This window comes from Rhopilema esculentum, chromosome 2 (genome assembly GCF_057945365.1).
Source record: "Rhopilema esculentum isolate cy_ngs chromosome 2, ASM5794536v1, whole genome shotgun sequence".
Lineage (NCBI taxonomy): Eukaryota > Metazoa > Cnidaria > Scyphozoa > Rhizostomeae > Rhizostomatidae > Rhopilema > Rhopilema esculentum.
This window is the reverse complement of record NC_142816.1, coordinates 3,643,420-3,669,444: the sequence shown is the minus strand read 5'-3', so window position 1 is coordinate 3,669,444 and position 26,025 is coordinate 3,643,420. Positions and strand designations below refer to the sequence as shown.

At 34.6% G+C, this 26,025-nt stretch overlaps 2 protein-coding genes across 2 annotated transcripts; both read left to right on the top strand.

Annotated features, from left to right (window-relative positions):
- The first annotated feature begins 65 nt into the window (after positions 1-65).
- On the top strand, positions 66-7,289 carry LOC135695441 (eukaryotic translation initiation factor 3 subunit M). Its single transcript, XM_065214530.2, has 10 exons — positions 66-224; positions 809-941; positions 1,434-1,572; positions 3,631-3,754; positions 3,961-4,055; positions 4,484-4,667; positions 5,479-5,563; positions 6,068-6,211; positions 6,848-6,908; positions 7,147-7,289. Exons 1-10 carry the CDS (start codon positions 177-179, stop codon positions 7,268-7,270), a joined length of 1,137 nt encoding a protein of 378 aa, XP_065070602.2. The 5' UTR covers positions 66-176; the 3' UTR covers positions 7,271-7,289.
- Positions 7,290-8,923: 1,634 nt separating this feature from the next.
- LOC135695432 (uncharacterized) lies at positions 8,924-26,000 on the top strand. Its single transcript, XM_065214521.2, has 18 exons — positions 8,924-9,350; positions 10,572-10,755; positions 11,579-11,662; positions 11,796-11,923; positions 12,495-12,555; positions 13,492-13,540; positions 14,196-14,294; positions 15,284-15,438; positions 15,906-16,001; positions 16,814-16,849; positions 17,399-17,466; positions 18,301-18,403; positions 19,652-19,768; positions 20,933-20,990; positions 21,559-21,675; positions 23,223-23,287; positions 23,831-23,869; positions 24,407-26,000. The coding sequence occupies exons 2-18, from the start codon at positions 10,603-10,605 to the stop codon at positions 25,322-25,324; spliced, it is 2,346 nt and encodes a 781-aa protein (XP_065070593.2). The 5' UTR covers positions 8,924-9,350; positions 10,572-10,602; the 3' UTR covers positions 25,325-26,000.
- Positions 26,001-26,025: the final 25 nt, after the last annotated feature.

Sequence of the window (26,025 nt, the reverse complement as noted above, 5' to 3'; positions counted from 1 at the left end):
GCTGTTTGCTATTAAAGGGAAGTAGCCGCCATCATTACCTGGCCTCCAGCCGAGGACGCAACAGAGACAGATGCAAGATGACGAATTCTTTTCGAATCACTGCCGCATGTGTAAATCAAACTTCAAGATCAGTATAAAACAGATCGAAGTTTTGACAGAATCGGCAGTTTTTAAAGATGGATGCCGTTTTACCAGCTTTCATTGATATCAGAGAAATCGAGCAGGTATGGGATTTGTCGGTGTAATTAAATTTCTTAACAAAATTTTGATACCTTCTCAGCCTCTAAATTTTGAAACTAGTTGAGCAGGAAACTAATTTCAGTTGTTAACAGGTTCGTTGCTATTTCTTATAAATAATCCAAGGCTACAGTTTTAAAAGTTTACCGTATCTTTGAAAAGGTCAGGAAAAGCTGGGGGTACATATACATGTAGACTAAAGTACCTATTGATCTCACATATGAGATAGGCCTAGTTAGTAAATGTCAAGTATGATGCAAATAATTTGTTTATTGTTGTATATGTGAGTCCAAGGCATTTTTAAACGCAAGTAAGAAAAATGAAGTTGATAATTATTTTTGCATTATTTGTGTTTTTTTAAAGCATTAAAACATTAGATGCAAAATGTTGGATTTTTCGCACCCAACATACAGCAAACAATGAAAAATTGCACACCCAAGACACTGTTAGAACCTTCTTTCATTAAGAGTACATTTTCCATTTAGATCCATAATAAAAACAAATTGTGTGATGATAAATTTTAGATGATAAATGTGATATCTAATGTTTATACTTTCTGTTTTGAAACCAGGCTTTGGAAATAAGACAGTACTTGAAATCAGCAGGTGCTGATCTTGGAGATGACTGTAAAGAAAATATCCATGAAGAAATTATATGTCTTCTTGATGTTTGTGATAACTGGCTGAAATCAGCTAGTGATGCAGGCAAGTTTATTTTGTGTCATAAAATAATTATATGAATAATTAATTTTGTGAGGTACATTTAATACCATGCTGGTAGTGACAAATATACCCAAAAGCTGGACATTTTAAGAAGGAATTTGTAAACCATACATCTGTTACTTAGATAAGAAAATCTTGAATACAACTCATTTTTTCCTACTGACCAATGGTTGCCGCCAAAATGTTTCTAGCAGAGAGTTTTGGTTTTCCAGCAGAGAGTTCAGACAAGGGAGCTGAAGTGTATTTTGCACCCCAAGCTTAAAATCATAGTTTAATTTTAGACCCACTGATGGGTGTTATAGCACACTAGCCTTCCTCTAGCACCATTTCTTGCCATGTGCATCTGTGTACAACAAAATAACTTGTTAAGACCTTTACATAAAGAAACAATCCTTATTTAGCAAGAATTGAATCTACTACCAAACTTAATAATTATTCAGTTTCTGACCCTTTGAAAATAAAACTTTGTTTTAGATCTGGAAGCAATGATGAACAGCTTCATATCACTAATTCTTGTATGTACAAATGAAAGAGAGAAGATCACACAGAAATTCTGCTCAAAAATTACAGATGTTGGTGCGACAGAAGCAAATGCCATGCTGAGATTACGCATGTAATTTTTTAAATCTGAATTTTGACTTCTGATACTCTTATGCAATTTTATTTTGCAAAAATCTAACAAACTCTGATTTTATTTTGCAAGAACAGGATAATTTGTTTACGGTACATTCTTCAAATGAGATACGTTCGAAAAGTATTGCACCACCTGCCACAACATAGCAGCACTGCCACCAAATGTTTCTAGCTTCAAATATGAACTTCAAATAGCTAGAGCAAGTTAAATAAATGTTTTAAGATTACTGTTTGGTTGGAAAATAATCAAAAATTTATTAAGGAATAGCTATGAAAATGAAAAAGAAGGTTATTTTGTTATTTCCAAACCATGTCGACCACCACAAAAACACGATAAATGAGCTGTGATGATAGGAGTCTGTATAATAATTGCAATAAAAAATGCTTGGGTGCCCAAAACTGTTAATTTTCCTGACTGATATTAAAGAATTTTTGAAAGTCTTGGCCGCATGCTTTTTGTACTGCAACAAACCTTATTTTGATAAAACATGTATATAGTCTTTCTTTCATGTTTTCCAGTCCATTGTCATATTGTTTAGGAAACAAATTATGCTGTAAATTGCTCAAAACAACATTTCATCTCCTTGTTGAAAGAAAGACTAAATAAACGGCTGTTAAAGTGTCACTTTTTGCAAAATTCAAGGCCAGTAATGATCACCTGTGATCTCAGACACCTCAATGTGATCTTGAGATGTTTTTCTTTAAATCAACATGTGACATTAAAAATGGCCTGCCTCACGAGTTTTTGATATAATTTAGCAAATCATACATAAGTTTCAAAGCTTCGAGACTGGCAAATGCAAAATTTGCATTTTTAATATTCTAAAAGTAAGTTTTCTAAAAATTGAGACTGGAAGTGTTACCAATGTTTTGAAGTTATGTTTGGTTGGTTTAAAACTTTAAACTGACGTCTGATGGCTTCTCAAAAGTGGTTTGAATTTGAAGTTCATATTGTTTACAACTCTGTTGTCGTTACTCGTTTGTTGAAGTGGTGCAATACTTTTTGAACGTAAGTATACTTTCTTGATACAAGATTATGGTTATTTTTTTGCCCTTCGGGAAATTTTCTGCTAAGTTTTGTTCAATAAAAAATATTTCTGAGGTATTGAATTTTAAATTGGCTAACACTAAATTGAATTTTAATTCGTAAAATTTAATTTTGAAATTGCATTGGATGGCATAGTAAATCACAACCACGTGTGCTTTGCTATGATATTCTGAGCCAGTGCTATAAAAATACACTCACATGCAACCCACTGACTTAAAAAACATTCTTTCAGTGGTACTTTGTTGAGTTACAATTCAATTATCAGCCAACCACTTAAGCTACTAATTCATTTATTCTTCCAGCTAATTAAAATCCAGTAAAAATATTAGTAATGTCTATCCAAACCAAGTTTTTATCAAAAGAAGCTGCACTGCTGTATCATCTATTAGTTTTTCTTTTGATGATTAATGTACATACCTAATCAGTAAGTTTTTTATTTTGTATTTGTTGCTACCTAGCATCCGAAGGTAGTTTTTAGGACACTGAGAAGCTATGCTTATCGAGCAGTGTCCTGGTCTTTCCTCTCGATGTGACCACACCTCATGATTCCTACGCCTGGAATTACAGAGAGCTGGCGACTCTCCCCACTTTGGGTGAAAGTTTGACCCCACACAGGTTAAACAGGAATGACCCAACGAAACAGACTTTACATGACATGTGGCTTAGAGCATGCATCTTTAACAAATACTACAGCTGAATCCTGTTAAGTCAGATCTTCAGAGAAGGGGGGAGGGGGACAGGGGTTAAGAAAATGGTCTGGATTAGTGAATGTTTGACTTGTCTGTGGTATGAGTTGAAACAGGTAAGAAAGTTAAATGGGAATTAGAGTCAGTCTGATTTATTCAGGGTACAACTTAACTAGATTCAACAGTATTTTGAATATAAAGACAAATGCCAACTTTTTTTACTTCCATTGGATTACCTGGGCTATGTTTCTGACTATCTTTAATTTGGTGAAACACAAACATTTTTCTGAATTTTCCCTTCTAGACTTGGTTGTTTCTTTGCTGGGCTAAATGAAAACTGTCCTCTAAGATATGAGGTATACTGTAGTCAACTCAAATTAGCAACCCAATTTGGACTTACAGATAATGTAGAAACAAAACTGAAAGAGGTCAGTAAAATTAATTGTTTTATTCATTGATTATGGATCCCTCAATACTTATATTTGTATTATTTTGCTATAGAACTGTGTCAAATTGATCCACATATCCTGAACTTCTTTCTCTTTCGGTTAATGTGCAACCCTCTGTCTAGTTTAGCAGCAATTACTTATTATTGGGGGAAAGTTTTAAAAAATGTAAGGTATCACTTTTTCAGGCTAGTTCTTGGTTGGAGCTGTGGAATCTAGATATTGAAAAGAAGCGAAAGTGTTATAGGTTGTTGCATAGTGCTCTTAAGGATAGTAAAAACAGGTGAGACAGACATTTTTTCAAGAATACCATCCATATGTCTTAGACTTGTTTGTCTATATTTTTATGCCTCAATTCCTTAATTTATTCAAGAGTTGTCTAGCATGTAATTCAGGTGCTAGTTGCAACTAGGAATTAGGTCATTTTTTGGAATTGCCCAGAGAACGCATATATAAAATGCATGATATCATAAACAGTACGTTTGCCCGACTGAAAATTCACCATAGCAAATAGAAAATTTTTGTTTGTTTTGAAATAAATCATTGGTCTACTACACCCCCTAAGTAGAATAACTGGTCTAAAATAGCGATAATTATCTTATCATCATATTATTTTGATATTATCAACTTCGAAACTAGAATATTTTATTGTCCAAGCAAGCTTCTTTGCCATTTCCTTATGTTGCTGATGCTTTTCAATGTCTTATATAGCAACGAGGCAACCAAAGTGATGCTGGAGATTTTAGGTACATATGATGACAGGAGTGCAACTGAAGCTAAAGATGATGCCTTGCAGTGTATTCTGCATTGCATCAATAAACCAGATGTGTTTATCATGGACCATCTCTTACAACTTAAGCCTGTTCTTGCCTTAGAAGGACAACCAATCTTAAAGGTAAATGTATTTCTATATAGCCCAACAAGTTCTTTTCTTTGTGCCAGTCTAATAAAAAAGTAATGATTGCAGTGTTGTGTCACAATTCCCTCAAATCAGTGTTTCATTGTTTCTTGTTTTGATTCACTAAGATACCTCAACTTCGCTATCTTTACCTAAATGGCCTTTGTTAATTTGTTGACATTACTTGAACATACAGATTTGGGAGGGGGGCAGGGGTTCATTTGAGATAAAACTTTCTTATGAAGATTCCCTGTTGTCACAAATATACTGCTGGCCTAATGATAGAATAGTAAAAAGAGAGGAGGGAAACTATTCATAAGAATTTGGCGCGGCTAACCAAGTATACATGTGAATTAATGCAAGGCTAACCAAGTTTATCTCACTCATCGACCAGAAGGCCAAATCGAGGTAGTTTTGTCGTGATATTGCGAAGGATGCCTTTACACTAACCAATTACTGTTTTCCCCACACATCTTTGGAAGGGAACGATCACATCGTTTGTTATGTTCTGTCACATTTCCGATGAAAAACGAAGCTAACCAAACGACAATTGTTTTCTTCGCGACGAAAATCAAGAAAAGTGGCCGCGGAGAGTTCCTCTCTGTCCTTCCTCTTATTTGTCTCGTAGTATTTGGTCTACATATTTGATCAAAGTGCTCATGTTTAATGCGAAGATTGAAATTATGAAAATGGCATTTTCTACTCTATTTCTTTAGAACTTGATCATTCCCAGAAAATACAAAGAATTAAGACATTTGTTTACATTAAATTGCTTCTATGCTAATTGAACCTTTTAAATTAATTGCAGTTATTGAAAATATTTGTGTCTGGAAAATTACAAGATTATATGGATTTTTTCGAAAAGAACTCCAACTTTGTACTTGGTTTACCTGGTATGGACATAATTATTTTCTTTCTCTTCATTCTAATTGTAAATGTTTGCATGCTCTATTGAGTATCAAGATTTGAATATCTTTTCATATCTAATGAATATTACAAATTTGATAAAAAGTGTTATAAAGAGGAAACGGCTGAACTTATTTTGATTAACGAACTGGCCAGCAAAAGCTATACTTCTGTTATCGAAGATGTTACATTAGGCTTGGAAATTTCGGAAATTTCTGCTTCTGGATGCAGGTACCTGTAAGAAATTTGGGTTCTAATGTATAAGCTGTATCTTGGATTAAAATAAGTTAGGTTTGTTAATTTGTACCCAGAAGCAATGTTTTTAGGTGAAAGTGAGGATAATTTAAGCTTATAGTTTAACCCCTTAAGGTGCAAGTGAGTGCGTGTTTGAATATCTGGGTCACTCTTGGAGATAATTTCTCATCATATTTAATATGAAAAAGTCCTTGTATTTCATATATTAACTTGTTTAAATATTTTACAATTTTTAGGGGTGAACCATGAAGGAAACATCAACAAAATGAAAATTTTGACGCTTGTCTCGATTGCACGGGAGCAGTCAGAGATCGAGTTTGGCCCTCTCGCTAAACAACTGTTGTTAAACGAGGACGAGGTTGAAGAATTTGTCATTGAAGGTGATTCATAGGATGTCAATTAATATAATAATTTAATCATTGGCTTGTAATGTGTAGCATTTAATCTTCATTTTTACATCATTGTTGTTGTTTCAAGATGTATACGGTGGCTAAAACCCCGGCCAAACGACTTGATTTTTCACTCGATTTTTTACTCAACAAGAAATTCAGTGAAAAATTGAATCGCTTTGCCACCTTGTCGAGCGAGTCGAATGGCGTCGAGTGATGTCGAGTGAAGTTTGATCTTTCTAAAAAAAGTCGAATGAAAATCGAATCGTTTGGCGCGTGCGCAGTTATCATATCTTAACATATTTATCATATTCTCTTAACATATACGCAGTTATCATATTTTGAGATCAAATGTCCAGAGAAAGATCGAGCGAAAAATCGAGTCTTTTGACCAAGGCTTAATCAGTCTTAAAATGTAGGTTTCATTCTTTTTGCAAATTTTGGAAGAGTTTTTCACCTCTATGAATTTTCGTATTTTATTTATTTCCACACTTGTATTCCAATACACAGAGAATGATTTTGTGTATGTGTCATTTTGTCGGTGTGCTTGCAACTTGATAATTTTTATTGGTACTTTATAAATCTTTCGTACAATTTCCTAATAGTTGCTTCTCTTTATTTTATTAGCTGTAAAGAGTGATCTCTTTCATGCCAAGCTTGATCAAGTTAATGAAAAGGTTATTCTTGAGTGAGTACTTTCTGAGCTTACATTATATTTTCATATGTGATTTCGTTCTTCCTGTTATACTAAAGTTTGACAAAAACAGTAGCAAAAGAGAAAAGTAATTTTTAAGCACAACAAATTAAAGAATATCTGCAGATAATATTGTGGCTGCAGCCATATATCAATCAAACAATTAGCTATTCAGATGTTTTATTATCTATCTATTTTTGCTTGGTTTTCTAATTTTCTCAATTTCTTTAAGTTCATCAAATCGTCGTACATTCGAACGAAAAGAGTGGGAAGAGCTTAGACAGAAATTGGAACAATGGAGAGAGAATCTGTTGACTATAAAGGGACAATTGGAACAAGTTGTACCACCAGTGTAAAATTATTGGCAGCATTGAATTTATTGTTGTTTCTATCGTCTTGACCTTGATTTAGACCGGGGATTGCTCAAAATTTAATCAAAAGATTGGTTATTTTTATCGATATACAGTGACGACGAAACGGCGAAAGGGCAAGGGGGCAGGCTTCAGTAAAAGGGTATTTGAAAAAACTCCCATTCTATTTCAACGTTCTGTAGGTATCTTGTAAATGGGATAACTGCTATCATAAGGAATTTTTTACAAGTTTTGAGAAATTTCATCATGAATAAGGCACTAAAGTCAGGATTTCATATGACTCTCTTTAAATACTACGGAAGGTCGATGTCAAGGGTACTTTTGTGAAAAGGGCACTTCGGCACCCTATGCCCTCCTATTAAAATAGACTTGCTCCCTTGCTCCTCCTATCTTACGTGAAAGTGTAATAACAAATACGACCACGTACAGTATAACCACCAAAAAAGAAACAACAACACAATCTAAGGATAGAAGGATGGGTAGGTTCTTAGCTTAATACACCCTCGCATACTTTTCGCCATCTCACGCGATCTGTAATGTAAAACAAACGCGAAGAGATTGGAATCAAGAAAAAGTTTGAGCCAATGACCCAAGACAAGATACCGGCCTTAGTTTCTGACCTATGTTCAACCCATTTCGTTCATCGCCTGGAAATCTGTTGCAAACATTGCATATTAGTTTTGCAACATATTTCTGCAAGCAACTATTAACATGCTGCACTAAGTGACTAAAATGTTTGACGAAAATGAAATTCGTTATACTTGTTCGCACGTACGAAGAACATATGTTTGAGCCCTGGTTTAATATGAATTTCTTGCGCACAACTATGAAATAAGAATTTTTTGTATTGCTAGAATATCATTTAATCAACAAATAAAGATGATAGGAATAAGAATGAATTTGGGAAACGGCTGTTCTCATTTTGAAAGTTGGTTGGCAATACTGTAAACTCGAGGCCCCAATAACTTGAACATTCTTTATGTCAAAGAGATATTGCATTTTCCTTTCCCAATACATTGGAGCTTCAGGCTGCGTTGCGGAGGATGGATCTTGAGGCAAAATCCATCATCTAACATTGATGCATGACAGTGAAGATATAAATTAACCAAGTCAGTGCATTTCTCGAACGTTTTAAGATAAACGAGTCACAATATCTGATATAATGATAACTTAGTTTATTGACATCTTAAGATTTATTGGCTCCCTCCATGAATTATAAACATCACTTCCATACTTATCTAATCCAGTCAATAAATGGTTTTTCCTTAGGGTGTTTTTAAAGACCTTAGTAATGTTGTAGCGAGAGATTCGCTGTGGGTTTGTCTACGTTACTTTGAAAGAACAGCTTAGAATGCTTTCGAAAGGGCGTTGGATTGGGAGAGGTAGAAAGTCCGGGGCCGTGACCAAAAAGTTGTATCTTGGTCTTTGTCTTCCGCTTGTTACTTCTTTCAGCTACCTATATAGAATCAACGCCCGTTTGTTTTGCCACAAAGGAAAACGATGTCCAATTTTCCTTTGTTCGTGAATATAATGTTAAGAATCCTGTACTTTAAAGGGGTGTTTCTCTGGTTCTCATGGAGACAGAAAAGCACGGCTACAAAGATTTTCTAAGGGGGGTCAATATTGTGCCCAAACTGGCCTTCAAAGGCCCTGCCAGGGAAAGGCACGGGAGCTTTTAGTTCCTAGCAAGGGGAAGGAAAGTGTGATTTGGACGAGAGGGAGGAACAGGTAAACTTGTTAATTATTATTCTGAATAAAAACAAATCATAAGGGTCTTGGAAGGAAGGAGAAGTGAGAACATTCCAAAGTTTAAAAGATTTCTTTCTTTTTGAGATAATTTCTTCCCAATCCCTTTACTCTTTGGAATATCTATTATCTTGTTTCCCTGTGAAGAAAGGTAAGTTTTCATTCGCAGAAATCTCAAGATGGCGGACTGTGATGAAATGAATTCCGGTACATTGGTTTATCGATAGTGGAGATGAAATGTAATTAAAGGCTTAAATGCAACATCTATCGAAAAAAAAAATAGCGATGGGTAGCAGCTGGTTGGTGTAAATACGAATTGGTATGTGTGTTCTATTTTCTAGAATATGTACCTAGCACAATTTTCGAGTCATAAATAAATATTTGCGTATATTATAGGAAATTATCGTTTAGAAAGAACGGCGTTTGTTGAAGATAGTATCTCATCAAATTAACTCGAAAAACTAACATTCCAGCACCAGTTAAGTTAACGCGGTTTATAAACTCAAAAGTTAGCATCAACTTGAAATAATAGCAAAAACGATGACGAATTTTAAGGAGATATTGAAAGAGATTTCGAAAGACAACGTTTGCGAAGGAGTTGAAAACGGAAAGAATAACGAGACTGTGGTTCTACAAGACTAACTTGAATTTTTTGTTTTTGAAAAGAAAAATCGAATTAAATCCCGCAAAATTATTGTATTTTTATTATTATGTCATTAAATCATGCTGTTTACATTAGAGTTGTAAACAAATTAATTTGAATTTAGTTAAGGCACTAAATTTAAAATCACTTTAATCAGGTTTTATGTTATTTTCTTTTAATTCATGATTCCCATTAAGTTTTGTTAATTTTTTATCTACATATTTGGCAAAAATGGATCCTAGGATTGGACCAAAGTGAAAAGTATTTTTTTGTGCAGGGAATTAATTTATATCGCTTATGCTTGCGTGGGAACAAATCATATTGCAAAATAGAAGGTTAAAGCTGCATTATCTTATTGTTAAATGGCAATTGTAAACCTTGTGGTGAGGCTGTGCTGTGACTGCAAGAGGTTAATTTAAATTTACAAAAATGCACAGACAGGGTTTGAGGTAAAAATTATTTGCAGTTTGAGCATTGGAATCTTGATGTTGAAGTAAGTCTTTGTCAAAATGTTGTTTGCACTGTCTGCTCAAAAATTGTGCCATTTTTAAAATTTGGCTTTTGTTTACATTTAAATGCAATTTTCTCCTAAAAATTCTGGTGAAATCTTGATTTTCAAAAGCTAGTATCTTGCAAGTGAACAATCCAAATGACATAGAGTTTTTAGTATAAACTAATCTCAACATGATGATTTCAAATTTGATGTCCATTTTCAACAAAGTTCTTTAGTGAGCAGTACTCAAGATCAATGATTCAAACTGGGAACCACAAATTAATGATTAGGTGAAAACACTAAAACACAGTCTGTTTAACATAACAATCTGATCTGTTTAACAGTTTTTATCCTATCAGTTGATCACATTATTCACAAAAAGTAAGACAGTTTTTGGTTTTTAGGTAAAGGAAGGTTGTAGTCCTACAACTGAAGATGACTTCACTCCAGGCCTATCTGCCTCCAAGAGGCTCTTCAAACTGGCATAGATCAAGCTCTTTCAGTATGCTAGGAGAAGAACCATCAACAAGCATAAGACATGTCATTATAAGAGAAGTCTGGCTGGAGAAAAAACCAAGCCCTCATGCGGTATAAAAATTTCTTTATTCTACAAACATTCACCTTTTGCAACATCTGCAGAGTGTTGTGTTTCATGTTATACTGAGGACTGATCCAGAGAAAAATCTCACTGTGGCTAGGCTAAGTCAGAAAACATCTCCTTGATCACACCTTCTTCACTAACCTGCATGGGCTCTGAAGCAGGTTGGAAAGTGGAGGGGCCAAGAGAAAATCTGGCTATTATAACACAAGGTCTTGAAAAAGCTCTATTGTTTTGCAAAAAAGTGAGGAGGCTATGGCCCCCCTATCCCCCCCCCCCCATTGTCGGAGGCCCTGAACTGTATACTCAAGACAAGGTTGATATCTTTAGGCCTGAATGTATCTACTGCAGAGTTACCAGAGGAATTCACTTATCATAATGGAATTAATTACTTTCCTTTTTCTGAAATATTGGATGTTATGCTTTTAAAAAAGTATTGTCAGATTTTATTGGATATTGTCATTTCCCTTGTAATTGGATTTCAGATGAATGAATGTTTATAAAATTAATCAAATAGACCAAGTAAAATAAAGCTGCTGAGAAATCTAAACTATAATCCCTGAAAAAAGAGCAGACATGAACCAGTTGAGCTTGTGATTGCTTATTATAGCATTTTGACAAGAAAATATACCTTTATTGACAAACTGCTGGATAATTCACATTTGGTTTCTTATCTCATTCATTCTTCATCAAGAAATAAAACATGTAATATGTATTTGAATTGTTTACACAGTATCATTTGCAATGTTTTCAATGTACCACATGATGTTTCAAGCCTGCTTCTATTAATAATTCTGCTTACTTCTATTTCAGGTGTACAAGATCGAAATTATGAGCAATTCTTCACATTGGTTTGTCTTTAGAAGATACAAAGAATTTCATAATCTCCATCAAAAGGTTGATTAAACATTGATTATATAATGATTCATATATATTCTTTAAACTCATTTGATACAGAACTGCACTGAAGTGTTTTATGTTTAAAGTGCTTCTGAAATCACAATTAAACAAAACTACCTTTCCTTCATAGTTGATGAAGAAGTTTTCCATACCAAAAGACTTCTTACCTCCAAAAAAATTTACAAATAACATGGCCATTGAGACCCTTGAAACTAGAAGGGAATCTTTGGAACATTATCTACAAAAGCTTATAAATAGGTAAGAGAAGCATAAATTATGTTTATTTTGGCATTTTCTTTGCAAATTAGTTTGACTATTCAATTATCAGATCAGACCATACTAGTGTAAATATTACAGTGCATAATTTAGCTCAAATTGGATAGGGGATTGGTTATATTTCCACATATCCATGATTAAGTTGTTAAGACACCTAGTATTTTTTTTGTTTCTTAGGGACATGATTGCTCTCACAGAGTTAATGTTTAAGAGCTATTGGTACCTTTGAATGTTTAAGGGCAGAGGAAGCCCAAATGTAGCAGGGTATTTTAAAAAACCTAATGTTGCAATGCACCATTTTCTTCCTCTAATGGGGTATCTATAAAGAGGGGTTTTTTTTCTGCAATTCACGTCCACATTTTATTATGAGGCTTGCATTCTAGCATCTACCATTGGTTAGCTAAAATTCAAATGTGGCATATTTTAATCTCCTGAAGGAACATATAACTTTTCTGATTAGATTGCTGTTTGAGTTGTCTCTTGTTTCCTACAACTAGCATGTCTCTTAACATTGATATATTGATTTCATTTTTTGTTTATTTCTATATCTCAGTTGTGATAGAGAAGTGAGTACATGCCCTGAGCTGCTAGAGTTCTTGGATCTTAAAGGCCATGTAAGTTTTTATCTACCTTGAAATTAGTGAATAATTAATTACTCAGTGTACAAAGTTTCTTTGCTTAGCTAAAGGATTAACTTAGTGCCTAGCTGGCTTTTTCCTATTTCAAATGCAAATGTCAATGTACAAGAAACACAATGACCAAATGAATTTTTAATGGCAAGTGAAAAAGTCATCTTGTGGTTTGTCATGGAGCCTTTTTTAGCTTTATCCTCAGAAGAAAAACTATCAAGCTTTCAATACAACTCAATTTGAAATAAAACTTTTATTTTGGGCTTGATAGAGTGGTCTGAGATTTATATAATGCTAGATGCATCAATCATTGATTGAAGTGCAACTTGGTGGAGCCCTCATGCTAGTTTAGTTCTTAGATATTTGTGGGGGGAAATTACATCTCTGGCAGCTCTATTAAAGACATGTCTTTTCATATATCCCAGAAATACGTGTTGTAAAATATTTCTACATTATTTCTAAATTTCTCCAGCATGAAACATGGAGTTTTTTAAATATAAGATATGAGCTTTTACTTATCAAAATACAGTACAATTAGAAGGAAATTCGTATTAGGAGATGGGGGTTGGGAGAACAGCAAGATCTGTTATTTCCTGTTTCAAAGGTAATATAGCAATTAAAAAGTGCCCCAATTGGCAATTTTTCAGGCTTGGGACCCCCTCAATCCATAAACTTCCAGCAGTGTGATAAAAGGATAAGGCATAAGAGATGTATGTGATTTAGCAATTAAAAAGTGCCCCCCTCAATTAGAATGTAGCTTGAATACAACTTAATCTCTCAAGACCTAAAGTTGCTGGCGTATAGCTACTGTTGATATCGGCTACCTAGACCTAAAGAAGGTCCATGGAACTATTCCTAATCAATTGTTATATTGACAGTTCAATTTGCTTTTACTATGTCTATTAAATTTCATTTTTCCAGGATGTATCACTTGTTGTAATGTCTCTGGTGAAGTACTTAGCTGCAAATGGTGAGTATTTAAAGGACACGCCCACTCAAATTAAAAATCAGAATATCTAGGCTACAACCTCTGCCCAATTTTTATTGGGACATTTTTTCACTTGAAGGCAGTTTGTCCTGTCAGTCAACCGTTCAGAGTTAACACTTATGGCACGTTTATAATCAAGAAAACATTGAGAGTTAGCCGATTGGATACGTAGCAATAGGCCTATTGTGTAATCCAACCAATGGGAAATTTAAATACCCAGCGAAATTCGTCGGGACATAGTGCCTTTAGGTACTGTTTTAAAAAAATAAACAATTTTCCGTAGAAAAAACAAACAACCCACCTCCTGTCCTCCTAAAAAGTTAGTTGAATCGGGATTTAGATATCGTAACTACCTGTCAGAAATCATTCGGACAACTGAATAAAGCTCTGAAAATTGAAAACGGCATTCATTCCAGGGGGTGCTATTGGTAATTTGCAATGTATAGCGTAGTTTACAAAGTCTTTGACAGTTTTTTTACCAGCCCCCCTTCTTCACTTTATGATACAAAGAATGATTTATGCCTTTTTTCTAATGTCTTCATGCCTTTATTGACATCTGTATGTGAATGATTGACATTGCCTTGCCATGAAATTTCCCCTACTTGAATTGGCTAATATATAAACTTCTTTTCTTCAGGAGAACGAATCATTTCGACCAAAGAGTTATTCACAATGACACCTGTACAGTTATATTGCATTTCCAGGCAACTACAGCTTCCACATCCTTCAAAAAGCGGTAAGTACTTTTTCACTTCTTTATTCATTTACGGTGTATATTAGGATTTTGAAGACGAGAACCAATTTAAAGGGTGGTAGTGACCGCTTTCTGTTCGTAATCATGTCCTCTTTTGTACCTCTATCCTTTACACCTTGCATTGTTTTTATCCACGAACTAAGGAAAAACAGGAGCAAAATCATGAAACAGATACGGAAAAGAATAAGAATACTCGATAATGAAAAAATGAACCAGTAACTAGCAGAAATAGAAGGAAAAAAGGATGATTCGAACAAGTGTTGCCAGGCCATCAGAACCCTCAATAATAGAAAACCGACGAAACCCCTCATCGTACAAGGAGAGGATGGCAGTATTGGTGGCTCTGAGAAAGAACAGATAACTTTAATCAGGGAACATTTGAAAACAATGTTCACGATGGAAACGAAAGAATTACTCCCAACGATACCGCCTTGTGAAATGAAAAGACCCTTTACTGGCGTAGAAATACAAAAAGCAGTGGAAAGTTTAAAGAACAGGAAAAGCGTAGGAGATGATAACCTAAATGCAGAATTTATAAAGTACGGAACACGTAGACATCTAAGAAAGATCCTAGGAATTAACTGGCAGAGAAATATTACCAACAAAGAGCTCTGTGTTAGAACGAAATGTGAACCATGGAGTGAAGTATAAGAGAAAGGAGACTAACATGGCTAGGACATCTCATACGCTTGCATCCAGAAACACTAGCAAGGAAAACCCTTGAAGAGTATCTCAGGAAAGAAAAACGGCCACAAGGAAGACCAAAGACGACCTGGATGCAGACAGTAAGGCAAGATTTGGCCAGCATCGGAACTAAACTGGATCTAAAGAAGCATAAACAATAAATAGATTATTTGAACTGACACAGGATAGAAAGAACTGGCATGGCATTGTGAGACGCGTCGTGCAGCATTAACTGCGTGTGACGTCTAACTAGCAGTAAAGTTAGCATGTTCTTTTTTTTTATCCAGGAGATAAGATAAATCTTGGCCACATGTATGAATTCATCGGCGAGCTAGATCGCCTGTGCATCACTGATCTCGTTTCAAAGGCAACACATGGAAAGCAATTTGAAATTAACTACTCCTACGACTTGTCAATGTTCACCAAACTCACGGAGCTGCAGGTAGTTGTCATTGCTTAAAACATTTTCTTTGTTGGTTTATGTGCCATTGATAATGCAACGGAGATGATTCGAGTTCCTTGAATAAGTTACTGGCCCCTTCTCAAGGCTTCCAGTCGAAACGAAATCTGCTATATTTCCAGGAAATATAATTCCACAGATATTTAGGCCTCTAATTCTTTCCCTCGTACCCAATTTTTATTTTGAGCTTAACCCCTTTAAGAAAGTTGGCGGTATTTCAACCCTGTTTTCCTAAATTCAATTGTTTTTGAAATTTTACACTTTTTATGATGTTTTTAGCTAATATGGTAAAATTAACAAATATAGAGGTATGACGTCATCACTTTATCATAGACACCTTGGGTACCAAAGCCTCAGTAAAAGAACCCACTCTTACAAACTTGATTAATTTGCCTAGCAAACCATTATTTATTGGTTGAGTATTTTTTCATTAGCAACCTACCTTTTAGATTGAAGGCTGCAGGCTGGCATCTGTTTCAGGGGTGAATGTATTGCCTCAAAGACTAAAATCGCTAACTTTGAGATATTGTGTTCACACGATGAAGGTATGTGTTCTTTAACTAACGCTTCTGAAAAAGACAGTATAATGAACAAATAAAACAAGTAACAAAATGAAATAAATTTTGTTTTGATTTTTGAAAACACGACGTTTCGAGCATGTACTCGTTTAGAGATAAATATATGCAACACAGCTTAATTTTGATATGTAGAGTTTGGTTACAAAATGTCGTTTCCGGGAACGAAAAATACGTTTCCAGCTTTGGCTTTGTCTAGGCGTATCTAGGAACTTTCGGCCGTTAAAATGTTGCAAATAATCAGAAAAAAAATGACCTTGTGATCTCATAAATGCGTCAAAGCCAATTGTAGTGACAAAATCAATGAAAAAATCTCCCGCTGATTGACTTAATGAACAAGACTTTTTGGACCTACAGTTTGTACCGTAATAAAAGTTTACAAATGTGTTCACCGGATAATATCTCTCACCTAGTCAATGAATGAAAACTATGGAAAATTCTTCCCACCAAAAGTTCCAAAATAGCTTGTTTTGGCATTGTATGTTGGTTTCATCGCTTTATGCCTTCTCACAGTTTTCAGCCATCGATCCTTCATTTTTGTTGATTCTATCGACCAGCACTGAATGTTTCCAACCGTCGATATTGGGAACAACACTTATGTTAGCAACAAATGTCAACTTAAGCAGCAGTGTGTATATATTACCCAATGTTTAATATCTTAATACCTATATATCTTAAATTGTTGATATTTTAGTAATATAATGTCTAAGATTTTTGGGTAGGGCTTTTAAAACATGTTTAGCCAATATAGCTTAAATATAATATATCTTTAAATCCTGCAGGAATTCTTGATCGACTGTGCAGCCGAGAAGAGACGGGTACGTCATACTTCAGATTATTGCGATATAAGGAAATGTTCCTTTCATTGGAGAATCAATTAAAAAATGCGATATAGCTGTCAGGAGCAATGTGTTGTCAAATACTATGAGATTTTTTGAAAAATATTTCTTAGAATGAATACTTAATTCAAAGACATACCATCTACCCTGTAATACCCATAGTTACAAGCTTATCAATGAAACACGGTCCTAGAGATTTATAATTCTAAGAATATTATAAGCCTGATATCTCAAGGCTTCAGATCGGTCCACCGCAGAGCCTTTTGTAAGGGATTTTAGCTTGCATCACATAGCCTTCAATTTGTTAAAATGGGGACAACAGCCCATTGCATTATGCAAAGAATTTTCACTGGCGCCATAGTGACAATTCTTTCTTGTTCATCTTAAATAAAGCACTGCTGAATCAAGTCTTGGCCTATTAATTACCTTAACGATTTATATCTGTATTTCGTATCTTTTCCAAAAAATATAAATCTGTTATACTCTATTTTTGAAATGGGTTATACCTTTTCAATCTATCTGCTACAGGCACCAGACGCAAAAAACACCAAAGATTCTTGGAGAGCACAAGCTGCATACAAACTTTCAAACAAAAGGTGAGATGGGCTGCATTTATGAAATATAAGGAAGCCCTCAAAGTGCACAAAAATTTTTGTGTAGTATTCATATATGCAAATAAACTCCTGCTGATAGTCTAGCACAAATTTTGCACTAGAGGTTCCAGTCTTCTGATTTTTTTAATTTGCTGCAAATAATTTTAGCAAGCTTTTATTAGCGCCTTCTCAAAAGCTATTTAAGGTAAAATTGTCACTATTTTTTTCAAAAGTGGTTTTTTAATTATTTTGATTTTTTAGTCGAGTAGTTTGAGAAATGTTTTCAAGAAAAACTACGCGGTTTTTCAGGTTCCAAAGTTCCAGGGGGTAGAGCAAACTGTCGAGTGAAGAGACTATCAGTTTTAAACTTCTACAATCTTCCAAACTTACTGTGACGCATGAAGACGTACACAAAATCATAACAACGTCAAAGAATTAAAAGAATCTGAAATATTTTCTCCTCTAATATTATTTTAATTTCTTTAATTATATTACAATAATTATTCTGATTATAACAAAAATTATAACAAAAATTATAATTAAAATTATAATTAAAATTATAATTATAATTAAAATTATAATTTTAACAAAAATTTACATATTACATTTAGCGTTGTCATCACTTTCAACAATTTCTTTTTTCTTTTGACGCTCCATTGGTGCAATTTTTTCCCAATATATTTCGATCTTCATCTCAAACTAATATGTTATAGTATGAGAAAAAAGGCCACGAGGAATGAATACTCAACATTATCACATATGTAATGCATTCTAAAATTTCTATTTTCTGGATTTTTTCCAACATTTTCTTTACTGTTTCTATTTCTGTTTCTGCAGGATTATAGTCCAACCTTGGGTTTGTTTGACTTACTTGAACTTGAGCCACAACAACATTCTTGGTCTGGATAATAGCATTAGCCTGTTGCCTGCAATTCGTGAGGTGAGCCTGGATTTTACCTTAGATTTTCAATTTTATTCAATTCAACTAAGGCTTGATTTGTCTACATACGACTAAATAATTCAAAGCTTGTTCAGCTTTGGCCCCAGGTCGTTAACCGTGGATCAAATATAGTTTGTTTTAAAGTAGAACTCGTCAATTTTCTTGTAAATTTACACGATTTTGTTTGATTCGTTCTTTGTACTTAAAAACAGGGAAAGTTTTTTCAAGTTTGATAAGGCCTTGTATCTGCACGGAGAGTTTGATAAGGCCTTGTATCTGCATCACATAGGAACTTCCATTGCAGATTATCGTTACGAATTAGATAGGGACATTGGACTTGAATATATTCTGTGTTGGTATAGAGCCATGAATTATCCACCTTAATTTTTATTTAAAAGGCTTTAGTTCTGTTAAATCTTTCTCTTACCAGAAATGGCTTTGTAATATTCGGATTTCTCATATTCAATTTCTCAAAAGCTAAGACAAGATGAAGTAGAGAACAAGATCTTAGTTGTTTTCAAAATTAGTATAACCTATTAGTATATCTGTTGTATAACAGTAGCCGTCAGTGCAAATGCTTGAAAAGTACTTATCAGAATATATGTCTTAGAACGTGCACAGTTCTCTGATAGGTGCAGATTGACAGGGCTAGAATGTTCTTTAGAAGGGGATCAACTTTAGTTTTTCGTTTAGTTCAGTAGGATCATTGGCATGTAAACAAATTTGAATAGTGTTTTTTTGAATAAGAATGGCCCGTTCTTAAATCACTTGACTGCTGTGTTAGCAATCGTTGGTTAATATATTAAGGGTCTGAAAAACTAAAACCCCATTTATATTGGCTCGAATCCAGCTTTTCAAACTGCAAGGAGTGTTATACTCAAAATAACTTCAAGCATATTGTGAACTTTTCTGTGCAATCGAGAACTGATTTAGTACCAATGGCCTATCTGTTCTTATATGCTAGGAGAGGAAGTTAATGGAGCTTGCAAACGTGTCTTACTTAATTGTTTGACACGTTTCAAGCGTGTTCTGTTTCTGCTGATTCTTCCTATAGATAAGCCTTGCCAATCATTTTGTTATTCAATATATTGACCTTCAAATATATAAAGGCATACAAATACAGATTTTGCTGCACTATTTTCTAGAAAAAATTCATCTCAGCAATTCATGGGCACATATATTCAATGAATAACTTTCAAAGTATTTTCTTGCTTCCCATAGTAATTTTTTAGTATTTTTGTTCTTCAGTTGGATCTAAGTTATAACAAAATGGCACATCTTGATCTCAGCCTGTTAGATGAATCACCACTGCAAAGATTGCTATTGGTCGGTAATGAAATCTACTTGATTTCCGGTTCCACGAAGGTAAGCTCGGTCTTGTTCCGATATATAGAAACATTCATCCAACTTGGATCCCGGTCATAGCAAATTGCCGGTTGTATGGATCCTGTGTTGTGTTGCATCCAAATAGAGTGATACCATTACAAATAACGAAACTTTTAATTTTACAATCGCAGAAAATAACAATAAGAATAACAATTAGAACACAAATCTTTAAATACAACACAATTCGAGAAGAAAGTAATTCAGGTTTAAATGCATAATAAAAATATAGTATCAAAAAAGCCATATCTCTGCCAATTGTCGCAGTTGCATAAAACATAGGTCAATGATTCGAGCTCCGGTTTAATGAAACGTTTTCAGTTAGATGCTTGTTAAGCGTGTTTATTTCAACTTTAGCTGCAATCCTTTTCAGATTTATTTTAACACTTGCGCAAAACGTCAGCAGCTTTTTAAAATTCCTAGTTTCCCACATTACAATATTACTTATTTTTGATATCGTCTGACGTGATCTTTAATCACTGAAATCATTGTAAAAGTCAACACATTGATTGTATAGGGAGTGAAGTGAAGCTATGGCTAGAAAGATTTTGTTCCCTGTATGGTTTGTGCGACAGATATGTCAACAGGGAAAAGAAATGCTTCCATTATCATAATTCAATTCCAGTAACTAAATCTTCTTGCAATTGTCGTCCACTATCGCAGCTAGGCCAGCCAAAGCGAGCAGCGTAATCCGTTAAGGTGGGAAGACCAATTGTTCAAATTAGCCAATCATTGAGGGGACAGACTGCCTTTAAAAATATTTGCCAAAAAGTCATTCATCTTAGCTACATTTATTTTGAGACAATTCTAACACCAATTAAGTGTGTCGATTATATTTGTACCACTATTCTTTGGTAAGTGGACAGTACTGGTGGTATTTAAGTGACTTAAACTGGGAAATATGTTTTGAAAGCTATGCAGGATTGGGGCGTGGCTTTTCTTTTGTTTACAATGGCCTATCTCAATGTCTTCCACAATATTACTGCAATGCTTTTTGGACGCGGCTCCTGTTCTCAGATTCACTATTTTTTCTATTATCAAATCTTTTAACCCATGAAAGATAATGGTAATAGTGTTGTTTTCTTATCCTTTTGTTTCTTATCCTTTTGTTTCTTATCCTTATTCGTTTATTTTGTTGTTTTCCAGACGCTGATGCACTTGAAAGTTTTGAATCTCAAGCAGAACAGAATACAGAGTATCGAAGGTAGATCAGTATTCCCTTTTTTAATATTCTAATTTTTTAAAATTCTCTTATTTGAATCTCAACGAAGATGTTCTGATTGAAAAGTAATTTCTTCTTTTATTTGAAATGAATCAAACCTAAGAAATAGGAATATTGCTGTACGTCACGTTAAGTTTTCTTCATTAACAATCAATTTTCTTTACTTTGACACTGTCTAAATTTTATCTTGTTTCTATTTTCTTATCTTGTTTCTTTTATTTACTTAAATCTTTGATAACAATTAGTTACATTTTATAGTTCTATTTCTAATTATATTGTAATTTAGATAAAGTAACTGATAGTTATTAAACTGGAATTTAGCTATGTTTGTTTTTTAGATATCTGTAAATAAAAATATGATGAAAGTGATGTTGATGATGGTGTTGAATATGATTATGATGATGAATTGAACCGTCGTATATTTGCCTTCCAAATGCACATTTTTAATGCTAAATAGCATACGTTATACGTTTGCTAAAGTATCATACCGCACCTTCAATTTTCAGCCTATTCATTTACGAATCCTGTTTTTCAATTTCCTCCACCACAGGTCTGCTTTGCGCGCAAGGTCTTACCAATTTAGATCTTTCACACAACTCCATTGTTATCCTTTCGGAAATTCGAAAATTAGCAGCTTTGGAGCATTTGCAAAAGTTGGCCGTGATAGGTTTGTGTTTGTATTTTTGGATGAATTTCAATTTAGGTTTTCATTTGAAGAATTATCTTTTGTTATTTAGCTCATGTTTTAAGATCAGCTCTTATCTTTTGTATCGCGTATATCACTTCGTGTACGATGACGTTCTCTGTATGTAGCCTATGCGCAGACATGACTGGTTTGCCAGATTTACTCAATTTTCCATTCGGCCAAATTCGTTTCTTGGAAAACCAGTTAAGTCTCTGCGCAGGCTAGTCGATATAAGAGTTAAAATTTTTATGATTTATTTGCGTTTTTTATTAACTGGTAGTCTCTCTGTCTATGTGATTGCTTCCTATCCCACAGATAAATCCTCATTTTTGGGATGTTTGAAATCTATAAATTCGTGCTTGTATGCCTGTGAATACATCCAGATGTTTACAACCAATACGAAAGCTATGGGCGTGTACAAATCGATTTAGCTTCTACACCTTAAAAGTAGGAGCCTGTTTTTCTGGTCAACATTCTTTTTTAAAACACGCTATTTATAAGAAGCCGGACCCTAAGATGACTAAAATGTTAAAGAACCATAGTACTGGTCACCCTCAAACTTAAGAAACGAAACGCTAGAAAACTCCTTTTTGAAGAAGCGGTACAAATGATTCTTTTAACTATAAGACACCATTTGCCTGTTTAATTGATATTGATAAATAGAAAGAAGAGCTCTTTCCGACTGATCTTATTTTACGTTTTTGTTGTTCTAAGCAGTAGCATTTGATATTAAAGAAGCATTTAGGAAACATTTAGCACTGAAATCAGCACAAAAACTAACAACAGAGTGCTGATCCCTAGATTTGTTTATAAAGAAGTAAGTGTAGTTCCTATCAAATCCTTGAACTAATGGATATTTCTATAATACCAGCCTGTCAATTAATGCTCTATGCCGTATAGGCAAAGCTGTATATAATAAACTGTCTGATGATCGCATGTCTGATGATCGCATTAAGCGTGAAACTCGGAAGTAACAACTTAGAGTTATCCTGTTCTTTACACCAAAAGTGAATCCTTAAACTGTATGAATGTCAGTTTGTGTAGGGAGGATTACTGCTAGCTGGTCTGTACTACAATGCCTGCAAAAAGTACTTGGAACACCCAGCAATTTACGCTGCATTTGATATCTTTCATTCCTTTCATGAATAAAAATTGCTACTTCCGCCCCCTTCCTCCTAAAACAAGGTTGATGATTTAGAGAAATAACATAAAAGAAGCGCAAAAGAAAGTGCTTCCTAAAATCCTAACCCGTTTGATAGTAAACCAACATTTTTCTGTAGGGGAGAGGGGGATGATTGATTTTGACTATGGAAACTGACGTCATTGTTCCAAGACTTTTGGCAGGCATTGTAGACTACTTGCGGTGATATATTAGTTCTCATCATTGTAGTGGCCTGATGATCGCATTAAGCGCGATGCTTGGACTAGCAGCTTAGAACTGTCATGTAGTATGTACCAAAGTGTATGTCAACTTTTGACACATGTAGTGAGTTTGAAGCAATTTTCAATGCAATTTTTTTAATTTGCAGGCAATCCTATGGCGAAACAGAAACGACACCGCATTATGATTTTAGCAAGCTTCAGAGGACGAGATGTAGGCTTTTGATTTTCGTTGCTATTTCAAGATCACAATTCGTTACGCGAAGTAGCTGTATTGTGAATTTTGCCAAATTGAATTTTGCCCACAATGATTTCATACAAGTTCAGAATATGATTTCTAATGTTTAATCTATATTCTCATTTAATATGCTCCAATAAGAATGGATGGATTGATAGATCTCTCTGTCCATTAAAGTTTTTGCCAATAAATGTGGATATGAAGTGCATCTCTACCTACCAGTAAGTCAGTTTTCTTTCAAAGCAAGCGCAAGTTTTGTTATATGCTCAACAGTAAGGTTATGATCTTTCTCAAATAGCCGTAAAGCTACTTTTCCTCAGTGTCCTTGCAATTTTTCTTTGTTAAAGAGAGTAACGTTTTCTAATCTCATTTAATATTGGCCTAAGCTAGGTCAGCTTCGCTTTCTTTTGTTGTGTATAATTCCGTGATTTTGTATGTCAATTTGTATCTGTTATTTTTACAAGTAAAACGGAATTTAATTTATCAAACTGAATAACTATAACTCACATTTTTTCTTAGTTTGAACTTGACGGAAAAGGAATTTCGCGAAAAGAGAGGGTGAGTTTTATTTGGATCTTTTCTCGTTCTTTGTTGAATTTACATTCAAGGGAGTGAGGGCTTCAAATGAAAATTGGGCACGTGAACGATTTGGTATTTTGACACTTGACGTATGCTAGAAAGCTGATTAGGCCAGAGTTGCTTTTGATTAGTCAATTGCTGATTGATGGAGAGGTTTATAATGATTTACACTAATAAGCTAGTGTCAGTGCACGCAAATGCTGTATTCCTCGACCTCATTTGTAATGAATTTGGGTACTAGAAGTCAGTCTGATTCTTTGAATTATGGCAGATTGATTTTGATTCCAAACAAGTCACGGATATACAGTCCTTTGCGTATGGCCTAAATGGTCCGGAAGTGATTCGATTAATTTCGATCCACAAGAATTTTCATTCATACTCCGAAAATAGCTATTTTTGTCTGAATGGCTTCTCAAAATTACAGTAGAAGTTGCCCAAGCTATTAGCTCATATATAAATTCAGCATTTAGATTAAAACAAGGTACGGCTTGCTATTCGTTTTGAATTTCATTTTAGGCTAAGCTGGAAGCAAGGTATAACTCAGAGGATGAAGTTGATTTTGATGACACCATGAGCATCAGTACTGTATCTGACGATGATATGGATTCTGGGATTGATGGTCACGTGCCATCTTTAGAGCCCCTTTTAGAGGAAGACGATTATATTGTTGTTGATAAAGATGTTAATTTGGGAAGTTTAAGTCTATGTGAAACGGGTGAGTGTAATTCATTTATGCAAGAATTGCCAGATGGGAATCAGTTTGAGAGTCCTGTGGGAAGCCCTGCTAGTTCTCGGAAACAAGCTTTATCCCAAAATCGAATGGTAACACGGAAGAGAACTGACAAACCGGAATTAGAAAGTTTCAATAGCTACCAGGAATCGCTTGCGGCAAATTGGAAGCCAGGATCAGAATTTCTTGAAAGGAAGTGGTCTGGCAAAGAGAGACGTAAAACTGATGGCGGAAATGGCCAAAAGAATCGGAGCGTTCGGAAACGAACAGATCAGTGTGGTCCGACGCAAAATGATATGGACAGTCATCTGGCGAGCCACCCTGCACAAGCAAATGCATTGAAAAGAAATGACAAAAGCACAAATAAAGGAAAACCTAAAAAGAACCCTAGTTTGACTTCTTTTGATAAACTGGTAAGAAATACCAGGAAAAGAGAAAAGAGACAGATTATAGACTTGTGGAACACCAATATAGGAACAGAAAGGGAGGGTAGGACATCACCTCTTCCAGATTCATCAGGTCTACAGACGGATGGAGCCCTAAAAAATGACTTTACTCGCAACCAGGCTGTTTTTAAGAAAAACGTAGTGCTTTTGCCGGAAATTGACGAGTTTCGTGTCGAAGATGCTGATGAAGATGAACTTTGGAACGGTGAAGAAGACTGTGAAGCTGGAACCGAATGCGATGAAAATTTAGAGAATTAAACATATTAAGTTAAGGCAATGTGAATAAGAATTAATTTTTGTCTTTAAGAATTCAATTACCTAAATTATTTTTTGTCAAAAATAGCAGCATCTGTTGCGTTCAACGAGGTGCTCGTTAATTTCTAGTGAATGCTTTAGCCCTTGTTGTTTTCAGACAGGCGGACCATGGCTTTACCAAGCATCCTTATTTGATAGAGCAAATACGAGGAGCTGAAAAATATTGAAGAAAAGTATAGAATTTCCATGAAACCAGCAGTAAATAAGTATGGATAGGTTAGACCACTCAATCGTCACTAGTCATGGGCTCCCATAACGGTTGGAAAGTGGGGAGGAGACCAAGGGAGAATTTGACATCCATAACAAAAGATTTTGAAAAAATTGTTTGGTTTTGCAAAAGTGTCCCCTTCGTCGAAGGCCCTGCTATTTCAAATGAAGTAAAACTCCAGGTTAAGCTATTTATCACAAATAATTCCGTAATCCTTTTTTGTAGTATTTTTGAAACCCATTTTTGTTATCAATCAGTTCGCAACTGTTTTTTTATACTGTGACTCATGCGTTTATCTGTAGATACACGACACGAAATTACTGCTTGCAATTTAGATAAATGTAGTTTCTATACACAAAGCGTATAGCTCTAACAATACAATCATGATTTTAATCCGATACATAGTTGGCCTCTTTTTCTTTTGCTCTGCAAATTT

Excerpts from the sequence above, each read along its gene's own strand:
- LOC135695441 (XM_065214530.2), top strand. The coding sequence starts at position 177 with ATGGATGCCGTTTTACCAGCTTTCATTGATATCAGAGAAATCGAGCAG. Across the intron at positions 4,056-4,483 it reads CTTAAGGATAGTAAAAACAG|CAACGAGGCAACCAAAGTGA; the intron begins GTGAGACAGACA and ends TGTCTTATATAG. Across the intron at positions 6,212-6,847 it reads TGAAGAATTTGTCATTGAAG|CTGTAAAGAGTGATCTCTTT; the intron begins GTGATTCATAGG and ends TTATTTTATTAG.
- LOC135695432 (XM_065214521.2), top strand. The coding sequence starts at position 10,603 with ATGACTTCACTCCAGGCCTATCTGCCTCCAAGAGGCTCTTCAAACTGG. Across the intron at positions 15,439-15,905 it reads CCAAACTCACGGAGCTGCAG|ATTGAAGGCTGCAGGCTGGC; the intron begins GTAGTTGTCATT and ends CCTACCTTTTAG. Across the intron at positions 16,002-16,813 it reads ATTGTGTTCACACGATGAAG|GAATTCTTGATCGACTGTGC; the intron begins GTATGTGTTCTT and ends TAAATCCTGCAG.